Source organism: Salvelinus namaycush, chromosome 35 (assembly GCF_016432855.1).
Source record: "Salvelinus namaycush isolate Seneca chromosome 35, SaNama_1.0, whole genome shotgun sequence".
In the NCBI taxonomy this organism is placed as follows: domain Eukaryota; kingdom Metazoa; phylum Chordata; class Actinopteri; order Salmoniformes; family Salmonidae; genus Salvelinus; species Salvelinus namaycush.
The window spans coordinates 28,129,654-28,157,051 of record NC_052341.1 but is presented as its reverse complement, the minus strand read 5'-3'; the positions used below and the strand labels follow the sequence as shown (position 1 = coordinate 28,157,051).

The 27,398-nt window shown below is 43.0% G+C and overlaps 1 protein-coding gene across 1 annotated transcript; it reads left to right on the top strand.

Annotated features, from left to right (window-relative positions):
- The first annotated feature begins 8,789 nt into the window (after positions 1 to 8,789).
- Positions 8,790 to 27,398, top strand: LOC120029675 (histone H3.3-like). Its single transcript, XM_038974952.1, has 2 exons — positions 8,790 to 8,866; positions 27,143 to 27,398. Exons 1-2 carry the CDS (start codon positions 8,790 to 8,792, stop codon positions 27,396 to 27,398), a joined length of 333 nt encoding a protein of 110 aa, XP_038830880.1.

Below are 27,398 nucleotides of genomic sequence, written 5' to 3'. Positions count from 1 at the left end.
ACTCTATGTACCCCACACATACAATTATCTGTAAGATCCCTTAGTTGAAAACACAGATTCAATGCCTTGCAAAGAAGGGCACCTTTTGGTAGATGGGTAAAAATACAAAAAGCAGACATTGAATATTCCTTTGAGCATGGTGAAGTTATTAATTACACTTTGATGGTGTATCAATATCTCTCAGATATAGGACAGACAGACACTTAAAAACAAACTTATTTTTTAGGTATTTTTTGACGATCTGTCCTTCCATGTATGGTTCTGTTACTCAGTGCGTTTCTATGTGGTAATTGACGCAAGGCCAAATTTTCAATGTTTCATCAAATCATTTTTGTATAGATTTTGTTGTGATACCAAAAGAAGTCCTAAAATTCCAAGTCAAATAGCTAAATGATCCTTGGTATGACTACTGTGAAAACAATATGTTAGTTTAGTAAAACCTCCCGCGCCCGCCAAATACGCTGTCCCGCCCAATAGACCAGACAGATGAGATGAAAAAGAATGAGTGTCAAACTGCTTAGTTCATAGCGACTTCTGATATAATTAGTTCTCACAGTGAGTCTGAGGTGTCTACTGTACTGCACATACCTGTTGCTTTCACTTGGACATGACTGCACTTTCTAAAAGGCATGTCACATGTTCAATGAACAAGGAAATACTGAGAAAATAGAATTCAGCCTGCATCTCAGGGCTGTTGTAGATGAGCAAGGTAGGCATATGAGTTCCCCAAAATAACATTGTTGAGTAACACCTTGAGCTCTTCATCATACATTTTTTTAAACACTCTTCTGTGGCTATGGCATTGCCCCATATCATCCCTTTCACATGGACATTTTTTGTTTGTGTTTTGAAACTGATGGACTGGCACGGGGATTAGTGTGTGCCGAATATCCCTTGGGTGTGACGTGCTTCAGAGAGTGTGTCGTTTGCTGCAAATCCACATCAGAGTGGGCGGTGAGGACCGGAGGAGAGAGAGAAAGCACGGAGAACAGGGAAATTATATCATCCAACAGGGACACCATTCTTCCCTCAATTTAAAATGTGCTTATCACACTGACCATCGTTGTCTTGCCCAGGCTCAGACAGGGAAACTCCAGGGCCACGCGCAGAGGTTTATCCTCATAGTTGCGATTTCTCATGACTGACCTGATGTGAACAGGGAAAAACTCAGAGCCATAGTTACTACTAACTATAACTAGGTTAAGTTATGAAAAGTGAAGTTTAGTAGCTAGGGCCCAGTCTTCTGAATTATATACATTTGACTGGATCATATTCTCCAAAATGTGAAAGGGCGTGCAATATTTGCTTATATAACTCTCTTTCCAATATCAGATTCACAGCCATGTCATTACATTGTAAATCACAAGGCTCCATCTGTCATAAACTTGGTTTAAAAGAAGCCCTCAGTCTTTATGCATATAGCAATATGTCACCCTAGGCGAAAGCCTTATATATTTCATTTCAGCCAGTGATATAACCACATAGGCCTACTGTATTTGCTCTGAATATTACTATAAACCTACAGCCTGTTCAAACAAAGATTGGTTTCTTCAGCTGATCATTTACAAAATGAAGCTAAGCTAACATATGTTAGCCTGTTTCAATGAAAATGCTGCTCATACCCTATTTAAATTGTGATTATACAAAGCCTTAAGACCCTCAACAGCGTATAGTGGATTTGTCTTGTTTGATATACAGTACACTCTAATATGACCCGGTTCAAGAGGTCAAACTTTCATTGCAGAGGCTATCATAAGAGAGCTACAGTACTTTCATATTGATAGCAAGGTATGTCTGAATAGCCTCTGGTCAGAGCCTTGAGCTTTGGCATAGAGATGACAGGGTATCCTATCAAATAAGGGGAAATTGAAAACTTATTTTCAAAGACTTCACTTGTTTCGCCTCAGCGTAACGGCACGCTCCACTAAATTCTTTCCAAATCCTCCCAGGATTTTCCATTAATGAAAACATCAGGGCATAATAATCCCACCCCATCCCCCGTCCATCTATACCTCCATCCCTCCATCCTTAAATCTGGTTGACCAGGGGCTCAGCTACTATTATAAAATCTCTCTCGGAAGAGTAGCATTGACACTTGAGAAGTTTAGATGGTGCTAGGCTGTTTATCTTTGATTGGGCATGATTCCAAACATGCAACTGTGAACCTGATCTGAAGTCTGGTTACAGACCAGAGAATGGAATGCATCATGTGGGAAGTACTGGTGTTATGTACCATGTGTGGCATACAACATGTCATGATATCCTGGACTGTGTACTGAGTTTACCCAGTCACAGCTTATAGGTCAAACATGAAGACAAAGGGAGAGGGTGGGTCCCAACGGTCACCCTTATTTAAAGGGGCAATCCGGAGTTGAAACAATAACAAAGCTGTCACTCTGTATTTTGGTAAAAAGCTGAGGGATGGGCCTGAAGACATGTAACCACTTTTAGATTCATAGACATAGCTATTGATGCAAGGACTGACCATTCAAAATATCCAAATCATAGTTTAAAGCCTATTTTGAAGGTATACAGTGTTTGTTAAGCTGCAATTTACAATGTTAACAAACATTGGAGTAAAACAAGCTTATATTTTGGGTTCTGATGGGGTACGACAGTTGAACTAAGCTCATGGGGCATTTCTAAGTTATATTCTTCAAGAATCAATGAGTATATTTCAATCATTTATAATGGATGTAGCAACTACGGATTGCCACTATAAGAATGATTGCCTTTTTATTACATTTTATTGAGATATTGCTGGTTTCAAATAGTCCCCATTTGTTGAATAGATAGCAAACCAAAAGCCAAATAGCCTGTTAAATTTAGTGGCTTTCATTTATATTCAAAGAGGGAGTTCTAGATTCCACCAAGGTTTTTAAGAGTACTTCCAAGCCCCAATTAGGTCAAGAAGGAAGAGAAGGTTATGTAAGGAAAGAGTGCTGTTTTACCGCTGTGTCTACTTGGATCTATGTTTTTTCCCCCCTTTATTTTTATTAACAGTTTTATTTTCCACATACAGTGATGACATACAGTACCAGTCAAAAGGTTGGACACACCTACTCATTTTTTTTCTTTATTTTTCCTATTTTCTACATCGTAGAATAATAGCGAAGACATCAAAACTATGAAATAACGACATTTGTTATTTCGTAGTTTAGACGTGTTCTACAATGTAGAAAATAGTAAAAAAAAAAAAAAAAAAACGTTGAATGAGTAGGTGTGTCCAACCTTTTGACTGGTACTGTATGTCATCACCGTATGTGGAAAAGAAATTCTGTTAATAAAAATAAAGGGAAAAAAACAATATGGAATCATGTAGTAACCAAAAAAGTGTTAATTAAATCAAAATGTTATATTTTAGATTGTTCTAAGTAGCCACCCTTTGAGGGCTACCCAGTGGCGCAGTGGTCTAAGGCACTGCATCTCAGTGCTAGAGGAGTCACTACAGACCCTGGTTTGATTCCAGGCAGTATTACAACTGGCCGTGATTGGGAATCCCATAGGGCGGGGCACAATTGGCCCAGCGTCGTCGGGGTTAGGGTTTGGCCCGGGTAGGCCGTCATTGTAAATAAGAATTTGTTCTTAACTGACCTGCCTATGTAGCAGTGTGATGTTGTTCCCCTAGATTACGCACCAAATTGCACACAAGGACCAATTCAAATAGGCCAGGTCAAGAGGGGATGTTAATAATTTGATAATAATAATAATAATTCAGTGTAATTTTTTATTTAATTACAGCTGCATAGCTAATGTTTTTATTTGGTGTACAAACACTTTTTCATACCAATATTGTACATACATGTGATTGTAAAAGTTTTGTATATTTTGGTTTGGCCCATCGCGGGTTATCTGTATCTCCATACCCCTTTATCGTTCTCTTTTGCTTGACCTTCGGCTAGCAAGGTATGTTGTCCTGGGCTCCGAAACTGTTTAATATACAACTGTCATAAGGTTATACAATGTACTGTTTTGCAACCATAAGTTTGTTATAGTGTGGACAGTGTAGGAATTTATGTTAACAAGTTTCACAGAGTTCACTGACTGGGGTATCTGTTGTAACTTGTGAGTACTTGTGACAGTGGTTGAGTGAGTGTCCATGTGCTCGCGCAGGTGCCCGAGAGCTGTGACTGCGCCAAGGGTAACATGTGTGTTGTCTCTTCGTGTGCAGGTATGTCTTTTATTTTGTCAGAATTATGTTCTGTATAGTTTTACTTGTATGGTGTGCTGTTGTGCAGCGAGTGTGTGCACGCAGCGCCTGTTAATTCCTTTTGGCGCTCTTTTGCTTGACCTTCGGCTAGCAAGGTGCCCGAGAGCTGTGACTGCGCCAAGGGTAACATGTGTGTTGTCTCTTCGTGTGCAGGGCAAATAAAAAGATTTCAACAAGCAGACCGTCAGTTGTGGCAGCGTCCTAAGTAAAATTACACAACGCAGAACGAACCACGCTACAAACTGGTGCCGCGACCTGCCGACTGGTTAGCTCAAGCTGACCACCGGAGCTGTGCATGTGGAGGAGATGCGCGACCCGCGCATGCGCATTTGTTGATGGTTTGCTATAAGTGAATGTATACTGTAAATAGTGAAGGTGAATGTAGCATATTCACTAGATAATTGTATTGGTGTTTATTTGCATGTTTTGAGGGAATTTGTTTATTGCATTTTTTTTTGTATTTGTATGCAGTAAATTACATTGTAGTTTAGTTCTCTATTGAGCCATGGAAGACTCTCAAGTCCATAAGATGAGTTATGCTGGGGATTTTGGTGTGGTTAGTGTGGGTAGAGGGAGGGGTGTCCATGCATTTACACCATTGGCACAGTCAGCTCCTGGGAGTAGAGTGGCTGCTAGTCCTGAGTTTACAAGCACTGGGAGGGGTAGGCTGTTTACTCCACCTGACCAGGGTATCCCACCTCTGTCGCTTGATGTACCATTGTCCCCAGTCCTCAGTAATAATGGGACACCGAGTCAGCTTAGTGACCTTATTAAGCAGATTGGTTCAGAGATAGGAGAATCTATCAGAGCGAGTTTACTGCAGCCTGGGGCTTCAAGTCTTTCTCCTGCCCATTCCCCTGACCAATCCCAGCAGTTTCCCCTGCCTGAACAATGTGGGTCAACTTTTATTGATGCGTCCAAGCTGAATCTGGTTGTGAAGTCAGAGGTTAGTGCTCCACCTTTCTTCAGGGGTGATGGCTCAGATAAGTACTCTGTCCTGGAGTGGGAGGAGCTAATGGGAGTCTACCTAGAGAAGAGGGGTTACACTGGGTCTGAGACTGTTGGGGAGGTGATGTCTAGGCTCATGGGGAGGGCACGGGATGTGACCAAAGTCTGGATGCGTAACAACCCTGTTGTCACAGATGTTAAGGCAGTGTTCAGTGTTTTCAAGCAACACTTTGGGGATACTGTCTACTCAGGTATGCCATTAGCTGATCTCTATTCAATGAGACCATATGCTAATGAGGGTTCACTAGATTTCTGGATTAGGCTTAACAAAGCTGCAGAGGCAGCTGAACAGTACCTTGTAAGTGAGGGTAGAACCTTGCCCAATCAGTGCTCAGAGTTGGCAGTCATGTTTGTACGTAACTGTCCTGATAAAGAGTTGGCCCAAGTGTTCAAATGCAAACCCCTTCGTGACTGGACAGCCAGTGAGGTACAGGATCGTTTGGATGAACTGTTAAGGGAGCGTAAAGCATGTAGAACACAACTTTCACAGCAGGTGGCTGCTGTCTTCGACTCCCCCCAGGAGGAAGTGGACCCTGAGAGCAGACCTAATGTGTCATCTTTTTCTCGATGTGGCCGTGAACCAGAACAGGTCCAATCTGTATCTGAGGGTGGGACATTAGAGAAAGTTTTGAGTATGCTAGAGAAGGCTCTTGTCAGCAATACTCAGTCTGTGAACAGAGGGCCCCGTAAACAGTTCCCCAAACGTGAGCGTGAGTGCGCTGTCTGTGGAAGCACTAATCACTGGACCAAAGCTCACTGTCAGATGCACCAGCTGTGTTTCAAGTGCTTCTCTCCTGGCCACATGAGCTTTGACTGTAGTGAGACTGGGAAGCGAAAGAGCCCTGTATGTGGACAGACTGGCAGGTCTCAGGAAAACTAGAAAGCCTCCATTCTGAGGAGGGCAATGTGAGGCAGTCTAATTTTTCCTCCACTGATGATGATATCCAATCTGTTTATTCTTATTTTTGTGAGTCAGTACCCAAGAACAACACAGTAATTTTTCAGAACACAATGAGAATTTCTCAGAATGACAGTTTGTTTTACACCACCGTGCTAGTACAGGATAAAGTTGAGCTGAAGGGGATGTTAGATAGTGGGTCCATGGCTACTACTCTGCGCGCAGATATTGTACCTCGGTTGAGGGAGGCAGGAGTGGTAGAGGGGAACTTTCTAGCTCCTTCAGACATCATACTGGTGGGTTGTGGTGGGACGCAAACTAGCCCAGTGGGCATGTGTGACTTGAAACTACAGCTTTATGGCTTCAGTTATGTAGTCCCAGTGCTTATTGTAGATGTGCAGGTTGATGAACTCATTGTTGGCACTAACGTGTTGAAGTCTCTGATTAGACAGTTCAAATCAAATGACAGCTACTGGCGGGTGGTGGGTACGCCAGGTCCCTCTGGCCAGTGTGAGGACAGCCAGTTCCTGCGTCTCCTATCAAATCTGGAGAGATGGAGAGGAGACTCCATCCCAGATAAAGTGGGCACCATTAAGTTGAAGAGGGCAGTAACGCTCCAACCCATGAGTGAGCATCTGGTGTGGGGCCGCTTACCCCCAAAGACAAAACTCTCTGTGGGCAGTACTGTTGTTGTCGAGCCCAGCACGTCTCGTTGTGTGAATCGACACATACTAGTAGGGAGAGTAGTTACGCCTCTGTGGGGGGATGGATGGCTCCCTGTGAAGATTGTGAATCCAACAACTGAGACGAAATGCTAAAGTAGCAGATGTGTACCCTTGTATTGCATTGGAGGATTTTGATGATGTCAAGCAGCAAGCTGCTTACCAGAACGTGGCAAAAGTACAATGTGACAGCTCACATGGCAGTCTTACAGCCAAGAGTTCAGTTGGTGGCAGTGTAGTTAATGGCAACAGTACACTGAGCAATCTTGGACTTCAAGGCCTGTCTGTTGAGGAGTGTCCAGTCTCACAGTTCTGGAAAGACAAACTTGTCGGTTTAATTGAGAAGTATGACACGGTGTTCTCTAGACATAGCCTGGATTGTGGAGAGGCAAAAGAGTTCTGCCATCGCATACGGCTGACTGATGACCGCCCATTTCGATTACCTTATCGTAGGCTTTCTCCAGCTGATTACCAAAAACTCAGGGAAACACTGGATGATATGGAGGAAAAGGAAATCGTCAGAAAATCCAGCAGCGAGTATGCCTCACCATTGGTGCTGGTATGGAAAAAGAATGGGGACTTGCGTCTATGTACTGACTTTAGGTGGTTAAACGCCCGCACAGTGAAGGATGCTCATCCCCTGCCTCATCAGGCTGATGTACTGGCGGCGCTGGGAGGTAATGCCTTCTTCAGCACAATGGACTTGACATCTGGGTACTACAATGTGCCACTGCATGAAGAGGATAAGAAATACACTGCCTTTTCCTCTCCTTTAGGTCTGCACGAGTACAATCGTTTGCCTCAGGGCCTTTGCAACAGCCCAGCTACTTTTATGAGAATGATGCTGACCATCTTTGGGGACCAAAACTTTCTAAGTCTCCTTTGCTATTTGGATGATCTGATGGTTTTTGCTAAGACGGAGGAAGAGAGTCTGCAGAGACTTGAGATGGTTTTCCAGCGGTTGCAGGAGCACAATCTTAAACTGTCTCCGTCTAAGTGCAAGTTTTTGAGGAGGTCTGTTAAGTTTTTGGGCCACATCATTTCTCAGGAGGGCGTAGCCACTGATCCTGCTAAGGTTCAAACCATTTTGAATGTGACTGAGAGTGAGATGATGGAAGCTGATGGTGTCACTCCGTCTCCTAGCAAAATCCGTTCTTTCCTTGGTATGGTAGTATACTATCAACACTACATTGAGAATTGTTCCATGGTTGCTAGGCCATTGTTTCAGCTGACTACAGGTCAGAAGAAGCCTAGGAGAGGCAAGGGCAGAAAGAGGCCTGGTCCCTCTCGCAGGCTCACTGCTGCAGACTGGACTGCCGAATGTCAACTCGCTTTTGAAGTTTGAAAGCAGCACTAGTTGACCAGGCACTGCTGGCTCATCCAGATTTTTCTCAGCCATTTTTGCTTTCTGTTGATGCATCTACTAGTGGTTTGGGAGCTGTACTATCCCAAGTGCAAGATGGGAAGGCCATAGCCAGGCCAATAGCTTTTGCTAGTAAATCTCTTAATCATGCACAATCCAAGTATCCTGCTCACCGGCTGGAATTTCTAGCCATGAAATGGGCCATTCATGATAAGTTCAGCCATTGGCTGCGAGGGCATAAGTTTACGGTGTGGACCGACAACAATCCACTCAAATATATTCTTACAAAGCCGAGACTTGATGCATGTGAGCAGAGATGGGTTGCAAAGCTGGCACCTTTTGATTTTGATATCCAGTACATACCAGGGCCCAAGAATGTCGTTGCTGATGCTTTGAGCAGAGAGCCATTTGTCCGCTCCAAAGTTCTGCACCGACTGACAAGAATTCCATATGATGTCCTGCTGGAGGAAGCCAGAGGTCTCCGACTGGATGATGTACAAGACATGTTCCGTCTCTCCTGTGAGCAGCCCGAGGCTGGCTGTGGAACGTCTATGGCTCCTGGGAGTGAGTTGAGTAGAGCTGGAGACGATGTCAGTGGGTTGGTTTCCTGTGAAGAGGTGTCTGCTGTCCTCCATGCCCATCGCCGATGGGATGATGGTGCCACAGTGAGGGCCGTTTCACATGTGCAGCACCTTGAGAAGTTGATGTCCATGGGTCAGAGCCCTTTACCTGTCCTTACACACAAGGAGCTGTATGATAACCAGTCACTGGATCCTATCATCAGCAGAGTCATGTTCTTTGTAGATAGAGGCCGGGCTGAGCCGGGCTGAGCTGTTCTTGCCATAATATGGACTTTTACCAAATATGGCTAACTTCTGTATACCACCCCTACCTTGTCACAACACAACTGATTGGCTCAAACGAATTAAGAAGGAAAGAAATTCCACAAATGAACTTTTAACAAAGTACACCTGTTAATTGAAATGCATTCCAGGTGACTACCTCATGAAGCTGGTTAAGAGAATGTCAAGAGTGTGCAAAGCTGTCATCAAGTCAAAGGGTGGCTACTTTGAAGAATCTAAAATATAAAGTATATTTTGATTTGTTTAACACTTTTTTGGTTAGTACATGATTCCATATGTGTTAATTCATAGTGTTGATGTCTTCACTATTATTCTACAATGTAGAATATAGTAAAAATAAAGAAAAGGCCTGGAATGAGTAGATGTGTCCAAACGTTGACTGGTACTGTACATTGAGTGCTAAACTACCTTAGGTTAAAAGTCGGGTAAAAAAATAAGAAATTCCCTTATGTTGATGATTGTTTTCCAATCCAATCAGTTTTCCACATTGAATTTTTTGGTTTAAATGACATGGAAACCATGTCGATTCAACCAGTTTTTGCCCAGAGGGATAAGCTCTCTTTTGACATGACTTGTAATGATAAACAGTCAACTGTAACACGTGTTCTGGGTATAAATAACAGCCTACTGTAACGGCTTTCCTCCTCCTCTTCATCCGAAGAGGAGGAGCAGGGATTGAACCAAAATGCAGCTTCTTGATATGACATGATTTATTAAATAAAAGACGAAAAAACACGAAAACACTTTAACAAACTACAAAACAACAAACGACGTAGACGCACCTGAACATAAGAACTTACATGACACGAAGAACGCATGAAACAGGAACAGACTACATAAACCGAACAACCGAACAACCGAACAAACAAACCGAAAACAGTCCCATGTGGCGCAAAGTACATAGACACAGACACAGGAGACAACCACCCACAACAAACAATGTGAAAACACCTACCTTAATATGACTCTCAATCAGAGGAAATGAAAACCACCTGCCTCTAATTGAGAGCCATATCAGGTCACCCTTAAACAAACATAGAAACACATAACATAGACTACCCACCCAAATTCACGCCCTGACCGTCAAACACATACAAAATAACAGAAAACCGGTCAGGAACGTGACACCTACAGAGTACAGATTATGCAATATATGTTTTTATCATAGTAAAAGTTAGCATATAGCCTTAGTGAAAAATATGGGTTGTTTATGAATTCGTAGGACAAATAAAAAGGGATAAAAACATAGGTGCTTGATTTTAGGCCGGTAGCAACCACCACAGGGTGTCCGTTCAGAACACCAGGAAGCAGTAGTTCCAGTTCAAGGGTTTAATGAAGATCCACACACACACACACACACACATACATACAACACCACTCTGATACTAATTTGGGTTATTTAGCTGCACACACAACAAACATCAGAACAGAAAAGCAATTTCTCTTTAAGGAGGTAGAATAAGCAGGAGGGTAAACCGGTTGGTCATCATAATAGAAACTACTGACTGACTGAGGCCCTGCCTGGTAGAGTCCTATGCTAAGTGCCGGGAAAATAGGCTGCTTATTGGCTAATAAAATGATGATGATTGGCGTGACCTTGGTTCAATAAGAAAATCAAAAGACAGTTGGGGTCTTGGAAAGGAGATGAGCTGAGTTTTTACACTTAGCTACCCCATAACCTAAATACATTTCATACCATAACAGCTATCAACTGAAAAATACATCTTATGGTGTACAGTATCGAAGGCCATCAAAAGCCATCACTATGTTACAGAGTGTAACGCTCGTCGTTGTAAGAGTGGTCGGACCAAGATGCAGCGTGGGATAGGTTAATCATATTTATTAATGATAACCAGCAACAAACCAAGAAAGAGAAACCAACGAAACGTACAACAATACAAAAACAATACAGAAGAAAAGGAAACGTGACATTCTGGGCTGCTCACAGGCAGCTACACAAAAACAAGATCCCACAAACAACAGGTGGGAAAAGGCTGACTAAATATGATCCCCAATCAGAGACAACGATAGACAGCTGCCTCTGATTGGGAACCATACCAGCCCAACAAAGAAATAGAAAACATAGATTGCCCACCCTAGTCACACCCTGACCTAACCAAATAGAGAATTAAAAGGATCTCTAAGGTCAGGGCGTGACACAGAGAGTCAAAATAACTTATCCACAGTGATGTTTACATGTCTACCAGTGGTGTGCACACCACAAAACAAGAGCTTCCTGATTAAGCAAACACACAGTAGATGACGAGCTCAGACAGGAAAACAGCCTCTATAACTGGGCAAGATCGAGAATCAGGGGGGGTGGTTGGTGGATGTGGGATAACAGGAGACCTATCACCAATCTGTGATGCAGCAGATCTTGTCTACGTGGAGATGACAGTACAGTATTCACCTTATTCCCTCTTTGATGCAGACGTTTTGTAGCTTGTGGACATAAAGGTTAAGGTGTAAAGCAAGGCTTGTTGTTGTTTTGACACGACCTGACTCTCTGCACTCTTGTACCCACAACAGCAGATGAGACAGAGAGAGAGAGAGAGAGAGAGGCAGACCAGCCTTTAAGAGCAGAATCTGAGAGCACCATCTGCTCCACCCTCAGGCCTGCACAGCACTTAAAGGGATGGGTGTGAGTGAGTGACTAAGCAAGTGCATTCCCAGCATGTGTTCTTCACTGAGCACACTCTATCCTTTCTGACTGTGCTGCCCAGCCACAGAGGCAATGATGAATGTGGAATGACAGACATGTCTTGGAAACGTTCCCGTTTCTAAAAATGATTCATTCAGACGTGTGCCTCAAAATGAATGAGTCTTGTTTAGGCAGACTTCGTGTCAGATGAAGAAAATGACAGAATGTCTAGATCCTCCTTTCACCATCAAACTGTTGAATTAATGTCATCCATCCAACCGTGTCAATGGTGTGATCTAGCTCAGACTCTGAAAGTGGGTGTGGATTTGATTTCTTTGTTTGGTTTTCAGGCCTTTACCTGTCCTGAGAGATAGCAATTTTGATCTAAGTCCAAGCAGGAAATGGGTTTTATAACTCTATCTCGCCACAGGCAGATAACAAAAATGTGCCCGGAGTCGTGCATCGTTGGAATGTCGTGCATGCCCTCTTCTTTTCAATAAGCATTGGAAGCTACTGAATAACATGTTCATTCTACAGTACCCTTTGTCACTACTCCTTGACCACTGTCAAGGGCAGTGGGGTGGTGGTATCCATTTTATAATCTGTTTATTCACTCGTACATTAGTATGGAAGCATTTACTCTAACCATGCACAGTCAGTTCCATTATTATTGGCGCCCTTGATAAAGAGGAGCAAAAAAGACTGTATAAAAATCAGTACAAATACTGAGCTATACTGTATGCTTAAAAAAACGTGATATATTACTACAACTCCTCAGTGAAAGCGACTTGTTTAACAACTAAATAAAACAATTCTCAAAATTATTGGCACCCCTGTTTTCAATACCTTTCAACATCAATCAATCAAATTGTAATCGTCACGTGCTTGCTTTGTAGACAACAGGTGTAGACTAATAGTGAACTTCTTACTTACGGGTCCTTTTCCAACAATGCAGAGTTAAAGATAAGATAAAACATAAAATACAAAATGTAAATAGAGACACAGTGAATAACAAATACAAAATAAAGAGTCAAAATAACATGGCTATTTATAGGGAGAAGAAAATAAAGATGGCTATATACAGGGAGTACCAGTACCGAGTGGATGTGCAGCGGTACGCGGTAACTGAGGTAGATATGTACTGTACATACTGTATAGGTAGGGGTAAATAAACATAACATTTTATTGGTCACATACACATATTTAGCAGATGTTATTGCGGATGTAGCGAAATGCTTGTGTTCCTAGCTCCAACAGTGCAGTAATTTCTAACGATTCACAACAATACACACACATCTAAAAGTAAAGTAATGGAATTAAGAAATATATAAATATTAGGACGAGCAATGTTGGAGTGGCATTGACTAAAATACAGTAGAATAGAATACAGTATTAACATATGAAATGAGTAAAGTAGTATGTAAACATTATTAAAGTGACTAGTATCCATTATTAAAGTAATTCCAAGTCTATGTTACATAGGGCAGCAGCTTCTAAGGTGCACGGTTGAGTAACCAAGTGGTAGCCGGCTAGTGATGGCTATTTAACTGGCCTTGAGATGGAAGCTGTTTTTTAGTCTCTCGGTCCCAGCTTTGATGCACTTGTACTGACCTCGCCTTCTGGATGATAACGGGGTGAACAGGTCGTGGCTCGGGTGGTTGATGCCCTTGAGGATCTTTTTGGCCTTCCTGTGACATCGAGTGCTGTAGGTGTCCTGGAGGGCAGGCAGTGTGCCCCCGGTGATGCGTTGATGCGGTGATGCGTTGTGCCCCCTGGAGAGCCCTGCACTTCATGATGACAGAAGTGAGTGCTGCGGGGCGATAGTCATTTAGTTCAGTTACCTTTGCTTTCTTGGATACAGGAATAATGGTGAACACCTTGAAGCAAGTGGGGACAGCAGACTGGGATAGGGAGAGATTGAATATGTCCATAAGCACTCCAGCCAGCTCGTCTGCGCATGCTCTCAGGACGCGGCTAGGGATGCCGTCTGAGGCGTCAGCCTTGCGAGGGTTAACACGCTTAAATGTCTTACTCACGTCGGCCACGGAGAACGAGTGCCCACATTCCTTGGGAGCGGGCCATGTCTATGGCACTGTGTTATCTTCAAAGCGGGCGAAGAAAGTGTTTAGCTTGTCCGAGAGCAAGACGTTGGTGTCCGCAACGTGGCTGGTTTTCCCTTTGTAATCGGTGATTGTCTGTAGACCCTGCCACATACGTCTCGTGTCTGAGCCGTTGAGTTGCGACTCCACTTTGTCTCTGCACCAATGTTTTGCCGGTTTGATTGCCTTACGGAGGGAATAACTACACTGTATGTATTCTGCCATATTCCCAGTCACCTTTTCATGGTTTAATGTGGTTCTCTGCACTTTCAGTTTAATGTGAATGCTGCCATCTGCTGCCACCACGGTTTCTGGTTTGGGTAGGTTTTAATAGTCACAGTGGGAACTACATCCCCTATACACTTCCTGATGAACTAAGTCACCGTCTCCATGTATACATCAATGTTATGTTATTGTTGAATAGACCTTAGCACGGGTACTTACAGTTTGATTTTCTGCCTATAGGAAGGGAGGAGCAAAATGGAGTCGTGATCTGATTTGTTGAAGGGTGGTGGGGGGGGGGGGGGGGGGCTTGTAGGCATCCCGGAAGAGAGAATGGCAGTGGTCGAGTGTTTTCCCAGCGCGAGTACTACAGTCAATGTGTTGATAGAACTTCTGTAGCGTTTTCCTCAAATTTGCTTGGTTAAAGTCCACAGCTGCAATAAATGTGGCCTCAGAATATGTGGTTTCCAGTTTGCATAAGTCCAGTGTAGTTCCTTGAGGGCCGTCGTGGTATTGGCTTGAGTGGGAATATACACGGCTGTGACTATAACCGAAGATAATTATTTTGGGAGGTAATACGGCCGGCATCTGATTGTGAGATATTGTAGGTCGGGCTAACAAAAGGACTTGAGTTTCTGTATGTTATCACAGTCACACCATGAGTAGTTAATCATGAAACATACACCACAGCCTTTCTTCTTCCTGGAGAGTTCTTTATTCCTGTCTGCCATGTACTAAGAACCCAGCTGGCTTTATGGACAGAGACAGAATATCCGGAGAGAGCCATGATTCTGTGAAACAGAGTATCTTACAGTCCCCGATGTCTCTCTGGAAGGAGATCCTCGCCCTGAGCTTGTCTACTTTATTGTCCAGAGACTGAACATTAGCGAGTAATATACTCGGAAGCGGTGGATAGCGTGTCTTCCTCCTGAGTCTGACTAGAGGCCCACTCCGAATACCTAGCAGCAGCGTATATGGTGAAAGTGTGTGTGTGTGTGTGTGTGTGTGTGTGTGTGTGTGTGTGTGTGTGTTTGCTTGTGCGTGCGTCTATGTGTGTGTGTGTGTGTTGGGCTGTCAGTGTAAATATGTGTGAGTGTGTGAGTAGAGTCCAGTGTGTGCACAGAGTCAGTGCAAGAGAGTTAGTGCAAAAAAGGGTCAATGCAGGTAGCCATTTGATTGGCTATTTAGCAATCTTGTTTAGAAGTCTTAAGGCTTAGGGGTAGAAGCTGTTCAGGGTCTTGTTGGTTCCAAACTTGGGGGATTGGTACCACTTGCCATGCGGTAGCAGAGAGAATAGTCTGTGGCTTGGGTGGGTGGAGTTTTTGACAATTTTCTGGGCCTACCTCTGACACCACCTGGTATAGAGATCCTGGATTGCAGGAAGCTCGGCCCCAGTGCTGTACTGGGCCATACTCACTACCCTCTGTAGCGCCTTGCGGTCGGATGCCAAGCAGTTGCCATACCAAGCGGCAATGCAGCCAGTCAAGATGCTGTCGATGGTGGAGCTGTATAACTTTTTATTCAGCCTGCTGAGGGTAGAAGAGGCATTGTCAGGCTCTCTTCACGACTGTGTTGGTGGGTTTGGACCATGATAGATCCTTAGTGATGTGGACACAGAGGAACTTGAAGCTCTCAACCCACTTCACAACAGCTCGTTTTCTGTAGTCCACGATCAGCTCCTTTGTCTTACTGACACTGGCAGGTCTCTGACCCTATTTGCTATAGGCTGTCTTATTGTCATTGTGATCAGGCCTACCACTGTTGTGTCATTGGCAAACTTAATGATGGTGTTGGAGTCGTTTGCGGCTACGCAGTCATGGGTGAACAGAGAGTACAAGAGGAGACTAAGCACGCACCCCTGAGGGGCCCCCACGTTGAAGGGCAGTGTGGCGCATGTGTTGTTGCCTACCCTCACCATCTGGAGGCGGCCCGTCAGGAAGTCCAGGATCCAGTTGCCGAGGGAGGCGTTCAGTCCCTTAGTTTAGTGATGAGCTTCGAGGGTACTATGGTGATGAACACTGAGCTGTAGTCAATGAACAGCATTCTCACGTAGGTGTTCCTTTTGTCCAAGTGGGAAAGGGCAGTGTGAAACGTAGTAGAGATTGCGTCATCTGTGGATCTGTTGGGGCTGTGTGCGTATTGGAGTGGGTCCAGGCTGTCTGGGATGATGGTGTTGATGTAAGCCATGACCAGCCTTTCAAAGCATTACATGGCTACAGATGTGAGTGCTACGGGGAGATAGTCACTTAGACAGGTTACCTCACCTTGCTGGAATAATGGGACAGAGCCTTTTTCTAAAATGTTTTATGAGATTGGAGAACACATTGGGAGGGATCTTAGACCATTCCTCCATACAGAATATTTCCAGATCCTTAATATCCTTCGTCTGAAACTTGATCTTGAAACCTAGACTTCCCTCTTCAATTCTAACCACAGGTTTTCAATGGGGTTCAAATCCGGGGACTGAGATGGCCATTGCGAAATGTTAATATTGTGGTCAATTAACCATTTCTTTGTGTATTTTGATGTGCCTGGGGTTATTGTCTTGCTGGAATATTCACATGCAGTCAAGTTTCGGGCCTCCTTGCAGAGGCAACCATGTTTTGGGCTAAAGTGTCCTGGTACTGGGTTAAGATTCTGATGCTGTTGACCTTAACAAGGTTCCCAGAACCAGTGGAAGCAAAATAGCCCCATAACATCAAAGATCCACCACCATATTTTACAGTAGGTATGGGGTTATTTTCTGCATATGCATCTTTCTTTCAACGCCAAACCTGCCACTGTTGTGCTTGGCCAAAGAGCTATATTTTGATGCCAGGAGGCTGGTACTTGGCCGTAACTGTTTCCAAATATGGTTTACATAACAACCTGCTATTAATAAGTCTCAAGCTTGCAGGGCTCTCTCTGGCCATTTGGGTGGAAGATTTCCAACAACCAACCAGAGTTTTTCCTTTTTTTATTGGAAAAGGACTTAGCTTATGTGTGCACCGAGAAAACATGCATGCCAGCATAGACCTGCATACAGTGCCAAAAGCCATAACATCCATTTACGCACTTTCAAAGCTCATACCTTGAAATTAATCTAAGCCATAAAGCCTTCCTCCACAAACAATACACAGGAAAGACACAAGCATGTCCTTAAATTATTTCATAGCACCTGACTCAGGCAGGCTGGGCTCTTGTGAGGAATTGGAGTGGAGTTGAGACCGTGCACAACCTACAGTACATTTGACTCCAGGGGATCGGATACACAGAGTAATGGCCAGACACATGCTGTCAGGCCATAAATCAGGTAGATTTTTTAGAGGGCTTTCATGTGCCAGAAAGAAGGGTAAATGTGAATGTGCTCAATGTCCACTCTAAAGATAGAGCCAGACAGGGTTGAATGGAGTTTGCCATATAGGAAGGTCCCTGAATTTTCCATGGCCCTGTGACCTGCCCAGAAAAAAACCTTGGTTACCCTTCTATGAAACTATATGCATAATGCATAATAGAGCATTATAGTTGTACTCATGTGACAGAGTAGTAATGCAGTATAAGTATAGTTATAGACTCATATATAGACTCATAATTCCATTAACCAATACTCCTAATGCATTGTAAGTGTAATCATAATTACAATGACCACCAGTGTGATGCATTTCAATTTCTTTTGTCATTGAGCAGCACATCATTGTTACTAAATCAAAATCTTTATTATAGCATACTTATAAGACACTGTAAATTCATCTTTGATTGCTTTAGGTAAAGTGATGAAATGCCTAAGGCAGAGATAAATAATACACCATAAACTGCTATAAACGGCTATACACAGTACCAGTACTGAGTCGATGTGCAGGGGTACGAGGTAATTGAGGTATCTATGTACTGTACATATAGGTAGGGGAAAAGTGACTAGCAGCAGCGTATATATGGTGAAAGTGTGTGTGTGTGTGTGTGTGTGTGTGTGTGTGTGTGTGTGTGTGTGTGTGTGTGTGTGTGTGTGTGTGTGTGTGTGTGCGTGCGTGCGTGCGTGCGTGCGTGCGTGCGTGCGTGCGTGCGTGCGTGCGTGCGTGCGTGCGTGCGTGCGTGCATTCTGGTGTGTGAATGTGTATGTTGGGGTGTCAGTGTGTGAGTGTGTGAGTAGAGTTCAGTGTGTGTGCATAGAGTCAATGCAAGAGAGTTAGTGCAAAAAAGGGTCAATGCAGGTAGTCCGTGTAGATATTTTATTAGCTATTTAGTAGTCTTGCTTAGCAGTCTTATAGCTCGGGGTAGAAGCTGTTCAGAGAATAGTCTCACACCACTGGTGTGCTTGGCCATAGAGCTATATTTTCATGCCAGGAGGCTGAAACTTGGTCACAACTGTTTTCAAATATGGTTTCCATAACAACCTTATATAAAAAAAGTCTCAAGGCCATTGGGGTGGAAGATTAAAAAGTTGTTTATCTGATTATGATTTCTACCAACCAACCAGACAGCAATGATTTTCTGTGTCATGGAGAAAATGTTTGCTCCACAGATAAATTATTAGACTGTATTAGTGATTTCAATACTTGATGTCTCACAACTTCCTCCAGCTAAATCAAGACAAGATTGAGGTACTTTATATTGGAGCCAAAGCACAGGGGGAGAATCTGTCCGCACATTTAATTCACGGGCAATAAAGATAAAACACCAGGTAAAAAACCTAGGTGTCATTTTAGATTCTGAACTCAATTTCGAATCACACATTGGGTTTGTGACCAATGTAGCTTTTTACCACCTGAGGAACACTGCCAAGGTGCGGTCGTTTCTATCTCAGGCTGATACAGATAGCCTCATCCATGCTTTTATTACAAGCAGGCTTGACTACTGTAATGATCTTCTGTCTGGTCTACCCAAGAAAGTCATTGCTCAACTGCAAAACATACAGAATGCTGCAGCACGGGTACTGACCAAGACCAGACAGAGAGCACACATTACACCAGTTTTAAAGTCTCTGCTCTGGCTGCCTGCGATTTTTAGAATTCATTTTAAGGTAATTCTATTGGTTTTTAAATCAATTCACGATTGTGCAACCCAATACATATCAGACATGCTTTTGAGGTAAGTACCCAGTAGGATCCTCAGGTCCTCTGGCACTGGCCTTTTAACTATCCCAAAGCCTAGGACCAAGAGGAATGGAGATCAGCCTTTTATTACTTTGCCCCCTGCCTCTGGAATAGCCTGCCATAAAACCTGAGGGGCAGAAACTGTGGACGTATTTAAAAGAGGTCTTAAAACACACCTTTTTAGCATTGCTTTTCCTTAAGGTGATATTTTTTCACTCCATTTTTTATTGGTATTCTTTTGTTCTTTATCCTCTTCGTTGTGTAGTAAATGCACTGCATGATCAAAAGTATGTGGACACCTGCTCGTCGAACATCTCATTCCAAATGATGGTGCCACGTTGAAAGTCACTAAGCTCTTCAGTAAGGCCATTCTACTGACAATGTTTGTCTATGGAGATTGCATGGTTGTGTGCTCGATGTTATACACCTGTCAGCAACGGGTGTAGCTGAAATAACCAAATCAATTAATTTGAATGGGGTGTCCAAAGACTATTGTACAGATAGTGTATTTCTGTTTTTATTTTATTTTTTAAATAGTTTTTTTTTATTTGAAGCGCGTTGCAGTGCATTGATGTCTGAAATGTGCATTAGAAATTAAGCTTGATTTGGTTTGATTTGATGTAAGGATGAAATTCCTCAGAGCTTTCTCACTTTTATTGGAAAAGGCATTAGCTTACACTGTGTGCAAAGTCACTGACACTCATGCACATTATATTTGTGTATCTGTGATTTCTTGCAAGCCAGTATTCCCATTCAACTACTCTCAGGTGTTCTTTTAAGAGTTTTGTGGTACGATTACTTCGATGGCGCCACCATCCACCTTGAAAGTCTGCCGAGTGATTTTGTTTTGCCCCCAATGTTTTTTTGTGAAAAAAGAAATTCTGCTAAAAATGTGTTTAATTTAGCAAATATTTTCCCATGAATAAAAAAAAGAGACATATGTGATAATGCCTCAATGTAATCAAGGTATTAAATGATTGTCACACACACACAGCCAACGCTGCTGTCCCATGTATATAGAAATATCATACACTGAACCGTTTCTTTTATACTGTTTTTCACACTGTGTATTCACATACTATATTCTTCACATAGCTCATTCTAATATATCTACTGCTGTAGCCTACATTGGTATTTTGTTACACTGTTTATTTATACACTGGATTCTCAGCATAGCTTGCTGCATTATATATGCTGCTGTACATATCATACTGTATATATACTGATCCTAGTACTGTATATATCTTTGGTGTATATACGCATAGATCACATTTGGATTAGTGATACAGTGTATTTCTGTTTCTAGTTTTTGATTATTACTTGTGTACTTTTTGCTGCACTGTTAGGAGCAAGTAATACAAGCATTTTGCTGTACCTGCTATAACATCTGCTAAACTGTGTACGCAACTAATAAACTTTGATTTGATTAGAATTGTTTTTTTCAAATAAAATTTATTTTTGGGCTTAGTTGGGGTCAATTTGCAGTGTACAAATTATTATAATTATGTTCCGGGCCCTCGACCATCCACTCCGACAAAAATTGTCCTGCGGCTGAATCTAGTTGCCTACCTCTGGTGTATTATAACTGTCTGCCTTAGACATTTCATCACTTTACCTAAAGCAATTTTATAGTGGCTTATAAGTATGCTAATACACATCATAACAAAGACTGTGATTTTTCTTTTAACCAGGCAAGTCAGTTAAGATCAAAATCTTATTTACAATGACGGCCTACCCCGGACGACGCTGGACAAATTGTGTGCAGCCCTATTGGACTTCCAATCACGGCTGGATGTGATACAGCCTGGATTCGAACCAGGGACTGTAGTGACACCTCTTGCACTGAGATGTAGTGCCTTAGACCGCTGCGCCACTCGGGAGCCCAAACGCAGTAACAATGATGTGCTGCTCATTGACAAAAACGTTTGAAATGCATCACACTGATGGTCATTATAATGCTGTATGATCCTTGAGCAACAAATGACCAGCAATTATGAAGCACTATGTTGCTGTATATTACAAGTGATTATGAGTATGCTTATAATGCATTAGGAGTATTTATATGCAGAATTATGAGTCTATATGAGTTTTTATGTGTGTCTATAAATATTCTTATATTGCAGTATTACTCTATCATTATGCATTATGAGTATAATGCTGTATAATGCATATGGGCTTCATAGAAAGTGATACTAAAACCTCTAGGTCCTAGTTATGGGCTATATAGTTAGGGCACAGAGTCTTTCCTGGTTAGGTCATGTGGTCAGATAAAAGCCCTAACCCTATGTATAGGACCAACCTACAGGTATCCTACAGTATGCCTTCGTTACCATTTCTAAGTCTTGGTGCAATAGCATAAGCTTTTCAGGATTGCATCTATATTTCACAAAATAAACAAGTGCACATTGTGCTGGAGCAACAAGTGTTCAGCGTGCTAAAAGCATATTTTCCTTGAAAAGACAGAACAGACTATAGGCACCAGTGCTCATGATAAGCACCACGCACTGCGCCATTGTCACATCAGATAAGGTTTATATAAACAAGTCAACTAAAAAAGCTCAGAACAATCATATGTTCTTTAGGTGTCATGTGCTCACATCCACATGCCATGTGCCGGATCGAGAGAACAGTTCAAAGTAACAAAATAAACCTGAACACTGTTGTGTGCTTCCAAGTGATTTTTATTTTCATGAGGACAACAACATCCTTAGTACAATAGCCTGACCTATTCTCTCAACCCTAACAGCCACTTCTAGCCACAGAGATGAGTAGATGCAGCCATGAGCTATGTGCAGCTCTGTTTAATTTCCCTTACAGAAGAGGCCTCCCCCTCTCTCTCACCCCACTCCAGTGCTCTGCGTGGTCTGAGATCTGAATAGGACTGAGCAGGGTGGGTGCATTGCCTCACGAACCAACTGATTGGATGGATGAGGAAGACAGAACCAGGGCAAGCCACTGCACATCAGTTCACTCTGGTCTGCCAGAAAATGTACAAGCTGTTAAATCCTTGCACCCTTTTGTCCCTTTTCATTTCCTATCAAAGGCCATTCGAGGAGGAGGTCCGAGTGGGAGACCTTGGAACCTCTACTCCGATGTGTTTTGAAAGGAACTGAGGAAACAAATGGTTAATACAGGACTAAGATCGAATCCTACTACACCGGCTCTGATGCTCGTCGCATGTGGCAGGGCTTGCAAATTATCACGGATTACAAAGGGAAACCCAGCCGTGAACTGCCCAGTGACGTGAGCCTACCAGGCGAGCTAAATGCTTTTTATCCACGCTTCGAGGCTAGCAACACTGAGCCATGCATGAGACCACCAGCTGTTCTGGACGACTCTGCAATCATGTTCTCCGTAGTCGATGTTAGTAACGCCTTTAAACAGGTTAACATTCACAAGGCCGCAGGGCCAGACGGATTACCAGGACGTGTACTCAAAGCATGCACTGACCAGCTGGCAAGTATCTTCACTGACATTTTCAACCTCTCCCTGACCCAGTATGAAATACCTACATGTTTCAAGCAGACCACCATAATCCCTGTGACCAAGAATGCCAAGGTAACCTGTCTAAATGCCTATGGAAATACTATATATAGAGGAATGGTCTAAGATCCCTCCCAATGTGTTCTCCAATCTCACAAAAAAATGTGTAAAGCCTACGCATATCAAACAGGATTAGTGCAGGTGTTGGATACCCCAGGATGGATTCACTTACTGAGAAAAGAAGCTGCCCTGTTTAAATACTGCAGATGTGAACTCATCATGGCTATTCATTTGACTTTTGATCTGTTTAACTGTGAGAAACTGATATGTGCCCTATCATGCCCAGAAGAATGGATGACTCAGCTGGCAGTGAAACCACCAAATGTCAAATGATAACGCCTGATCATGCAAACATCACCTGACAAATTGACCTCACTATCCTTCAAACATGCATCAAAAGTGGGCAATGCCAAATACAGTATATTAACAATATGTTGTAAAATGTCCATTACCTATTGATTCATATTCCACAACTATGTAGACTTAATTCCACCTTTTTGTTAAGTATTTTCATCAGAATGCTTAGAATTACTGTGATGGAATCTGTCTCACTGAAAGAACGCCATGCACAGTACCAAACAGCATTCAGAACATTTTTAATTTAGAGACTGGTTAACTGACATATTAATGCTTGAGCAATACTAGAGCATCAAAAAAAATGGTGCCACCAAGACTCAGTATAAACACTTTTTTGACCCTGAAATTTTTACATTGCACTAAAGGCATGTAATTTATGGATTGAAAAGTGGAAACTTTCATAATTTCCATTCTATTGTGATGGCCCTAGGCTGGGTCAGTGTTCAGCCAGGACTCTAAGGGAGTACAGAAAACAAAATGGTGTCTCCGCACTGCTCAGAGGACAGGGCAGAACATTCTCTGTTATCAGTTCTATGAAATGGTACTAAATATGAACATATATATTTTACAGTTATAAGGAAGGTCTTATAGCGAGTAGTTTTATAATTTGTTACTATAACATTGGGCCTGGCCCGTCCTACCGTACCTCATATTGAAATATTGATCATTTATTTGACCGAGACATGCGCCGACAGAAAGATGCATCAATTTCAGTTAAAGAATACGGGCGAGCGAAACAACGCCCCTCTGTCTCAGTAGGTGTAGACCATGTATCTGATGCTGTCTGGACCAAAAGAGTATGGCATGTTTTACTATTTCTGTCCACACAGCATCAAATACGTGGGCTACATACAAAGGGGTGCTGTTTCGCTTGCACGGATGCTTTCTCCGGTGACATAGTTTCAGCAGAGAGGAAGAGGCTAAGCGAAAGGGCTCACTCTAGCCAAAATCTGTCCAGAATAAACCCAAAATACCCATTGCGTTTCAACTGGAATAATATACAGACCTAAGCTTGTCGCCTGCCTTCCCACCTTTGGGACAAAGACTCCCATTGTTAGGGCAGAGACATGAACATCTTGTCATTATATTCAGATCTCTGGTTTCAGAGCCTCTTGCGAATTGGAAAGGAAAGTTGGCGAGTGCACAGTGCACTGTTATGATGCTGGATTGCCCTAAGGTTTGCCCTAATGTTTCGCCCAAATTATATAATTACTCCTGTTTAAATGAAATCATTCAAAATACTTCACCCGGGAGCATGATTTAGCCACAGAGCATCATTAGATACATTTTTTTTTTAAATAGCTATCGATTGTTTCAAATTACAAGTGTGTAATGTAGCCTATGCCTATTTGGGAACACCGCAATTTGGGTAGTGTGCCTGGCAATAGGTCTGGTTGAGTTGCGGCTGTCAATGAAAAGCGTCTAAAATATTTATGAAGATAATGTGTCTCGAGTATAATTTAAAATGTTGCATCAAGAAGAAGGGGAGGGGTGTGTAGCAAAGATATGGTGCGTCTCTCTCCAGAATGCATGCACATGTAGGAAAGTGCCTATCTGTCAATGTCTGATTTCTGATTGTCTTAACACACCACTAATAAGCTGAGTTTCTCCGTTTTCACACAGTAAGTCAACCAAGTCCGTTTTTTTCTTCACCTCACACAGTAAGTCAACCAAGTCCGGTTTTTTCTTCACCTCACACAGTAAGTCAACCAAGTCCGGTTTTTTCTTCACCTCACACAGTAAGTCAACCAAGTCCGGTTTTTTCTTCACCTCGCCCAGTAAGTCAACCAAGTCCGTTTTTTTCTTCACCTCACACAGTAAGTCAACCAAGTCCGGTTTTTTCTTCACCTCACACAGTAAGTCAACCAAGTCCGGTTTTTTCTTCACCTCACACAGTAAGTCAACCAAGTCCGGTTTTTTCTTCACCTCACACAGTAAGTCAACCAAGTCCGTTTTTTTCTTCACCTCGCCCAGTAAGTCAACCAAGTCCGGTTTTTTCTTCACCTCACACAGTAAGTCAACCAAGTCCGGTTTTTTCTTCACCTCACACAGTAAGTCAACCAAGTCCGTTTTTTTCTTCACCTCACCCAGTAAGTCAACCAAGTCCGTTTTTTTCTTCACCTCACACAGTAAGTCAACCAAGTCCGGTTTTTTCTTCACCTCACACAGTAAGTCAACCAAGTCCGGTTTTTTCTTCACCTCACACAGTAAGTCAACCAAGTCCGTTTTTTTCTTCACCTCACACAGTAAGTCAACCAAGTCCGGTTTTTTCTTCACCTCACACAGTAAGTCAACCAAGTCTGTTTTTTTTAAACACACATTGTGCATGATAGTTCCTCAGTATTAAAAAAAAAAAATCCAACACTCCCGCCTCGACAATCACCAAGCCTCGGTGTGATAGAGCAAAATATCATGATCTGATGATCCCATATATCCAGTGGAAACATAAAAAACACCTGTCTGTCCCGAGCTCAGTGGCGTAGGAAACTCTGAGGGCCTGGAATAGGCTAGTTGATACAATGCTGAACTTCACTAGCAATAGCTCCAGTCAAGACAGATGGAAAGTGAGGCAGACACGCGGCGTATAGATGAATGTGATTGAAAGAACCGTAATTTTCATCAGGATTGTATCTACTGTTTATATTTGTCGACTTTAGGCCTATGTATTTTACTTACAGCCAATGGATCACAGTGTATCAATGTGTCCATGTGAAGCTGGTGCTCTTCCCTTAGTTGAATTTGAACTTTTACTATTTTACTTTTACTATTTTGTATGATTAATCACGTGACATTGACTTTGAGAAACGAAAACAGTATTATTGAAATTAAACTGTTACACGAAAATGCACATATAAAAATAATCATAACTGGCAGCAGACCCGTAGAAATGGTAGGATAAATTGTAAGCTTCCATAAACTTGAAACTCAGGAGATGCCTGTGGTATTTCCTATTATACCCATAAATTGTGCTTAAAAAAAAAATGACACACAAGAGCATGCACTCAAGAGGTCCCATGAAAAAATGTGCGTGCCAGTGGCCGTCGGTGACGTTGAAGACCAAATCAAATTGTATTAGTCACATGCGCTGAAAACAACTGGTGTCCACCTTACAGTGAAATGCTTACTTAGAGCCCCTAACCAACAATGCAGTTTAAAAAATACGGATAAGAATAAGAAATAAAAGTAACAAGTAATTAAAGAGCAGCAGTAAAATAATGAGGCTATGGGGGTACCAGTACAGAATCAATGTGCGGGGGCACTGGTTAGTTGTACATGTAGGTAGAGTTATTAAAGTGACTTTGCATAGATGGTAACAACAGAGAGTAGCAGCGGTGTAAAAGGTGTAAATCGTCTGGGTAGCCATTTGATTAGATGTTCAGCAGTCTTATGGCTTGGGGGTAGAAGCTGTTTAGAAGCCTCTTGGACCTAGACTTCGATACCACTTGCCATGTGGTTGCAGAGAGAACAGTCTATGGCGAGCATGGCTGGAGTCTTTGACAATTTTTGGGGCCTTCCTCTGACACCGCCTGGTATAGAAGTCCTGGATGGCAGGAAGCTTGGACCCAGTGATGTACTGGGCCGTTCGCACTACCCTCTGTAGTGCCTTGCGGTCGGAGGCCAAGCAGTTGCCATACCAGGCAGTGATGCAACCAGTCTGGATGCTCTCGATGGTGCAGCTGTAGAACCTTTTGAGGATCTGAGGACCCATGCCAAATGTTTTCAGTCTCCTGAGAGGGAGTAGGTTTTGTCGTGCCCTCTTCAGGACTGTCTAGGTGTGCTTGGACCATGTTAGTTTGTTGGTGATGTGGACACCAAAGAACTTGAAGCTCTCAACCTGCTCCACTACAGCCCTGTCGATGAGAATGGGGGCGTGCTCGGTCCTCTTTTTCCTGTAGTCCACAATCATCTCTTTTGTCTTGATCACGTTGAGGGAGAGGTTGTTGTCCTGGCACCACACGGCCAGGTCTCTGACCTCCTCCCTATAGGCTGTCTCGTCGTTGTCAGTGAGCAGGCCTACCACTGTTGTGTCATCGGCAAACTTAATGATGGTGTTGGAGTCATGCCTGGCCGTGCAGTCATGAGTGAACAGGGAGTACAGGAGGGGACTGAGCACGCACCCCTGAGGGGCCCCTGTGTTGAGGATCAGCGTGGCGGATGTGTTGTCCACTGAGCTGCTCATCCGCAAACTGCCCTTCCAGCGCCTGGTGAGAGAAATCGACCAGGACTTCAAGACCGACCTGCGCTTCCAGAGTTCCGCCGTGATGGCCCTGCAGGAGGCTAGAGAGGCTTACCTGGTCGGCCTATTCGAGGACACCAACCTGTACGCCATCCATGCCAAGAGGTTGACCATCATGTCCAAGGACATCCAGCTGGCCCACCGTATTCACGGAGAGTGCCCTTAA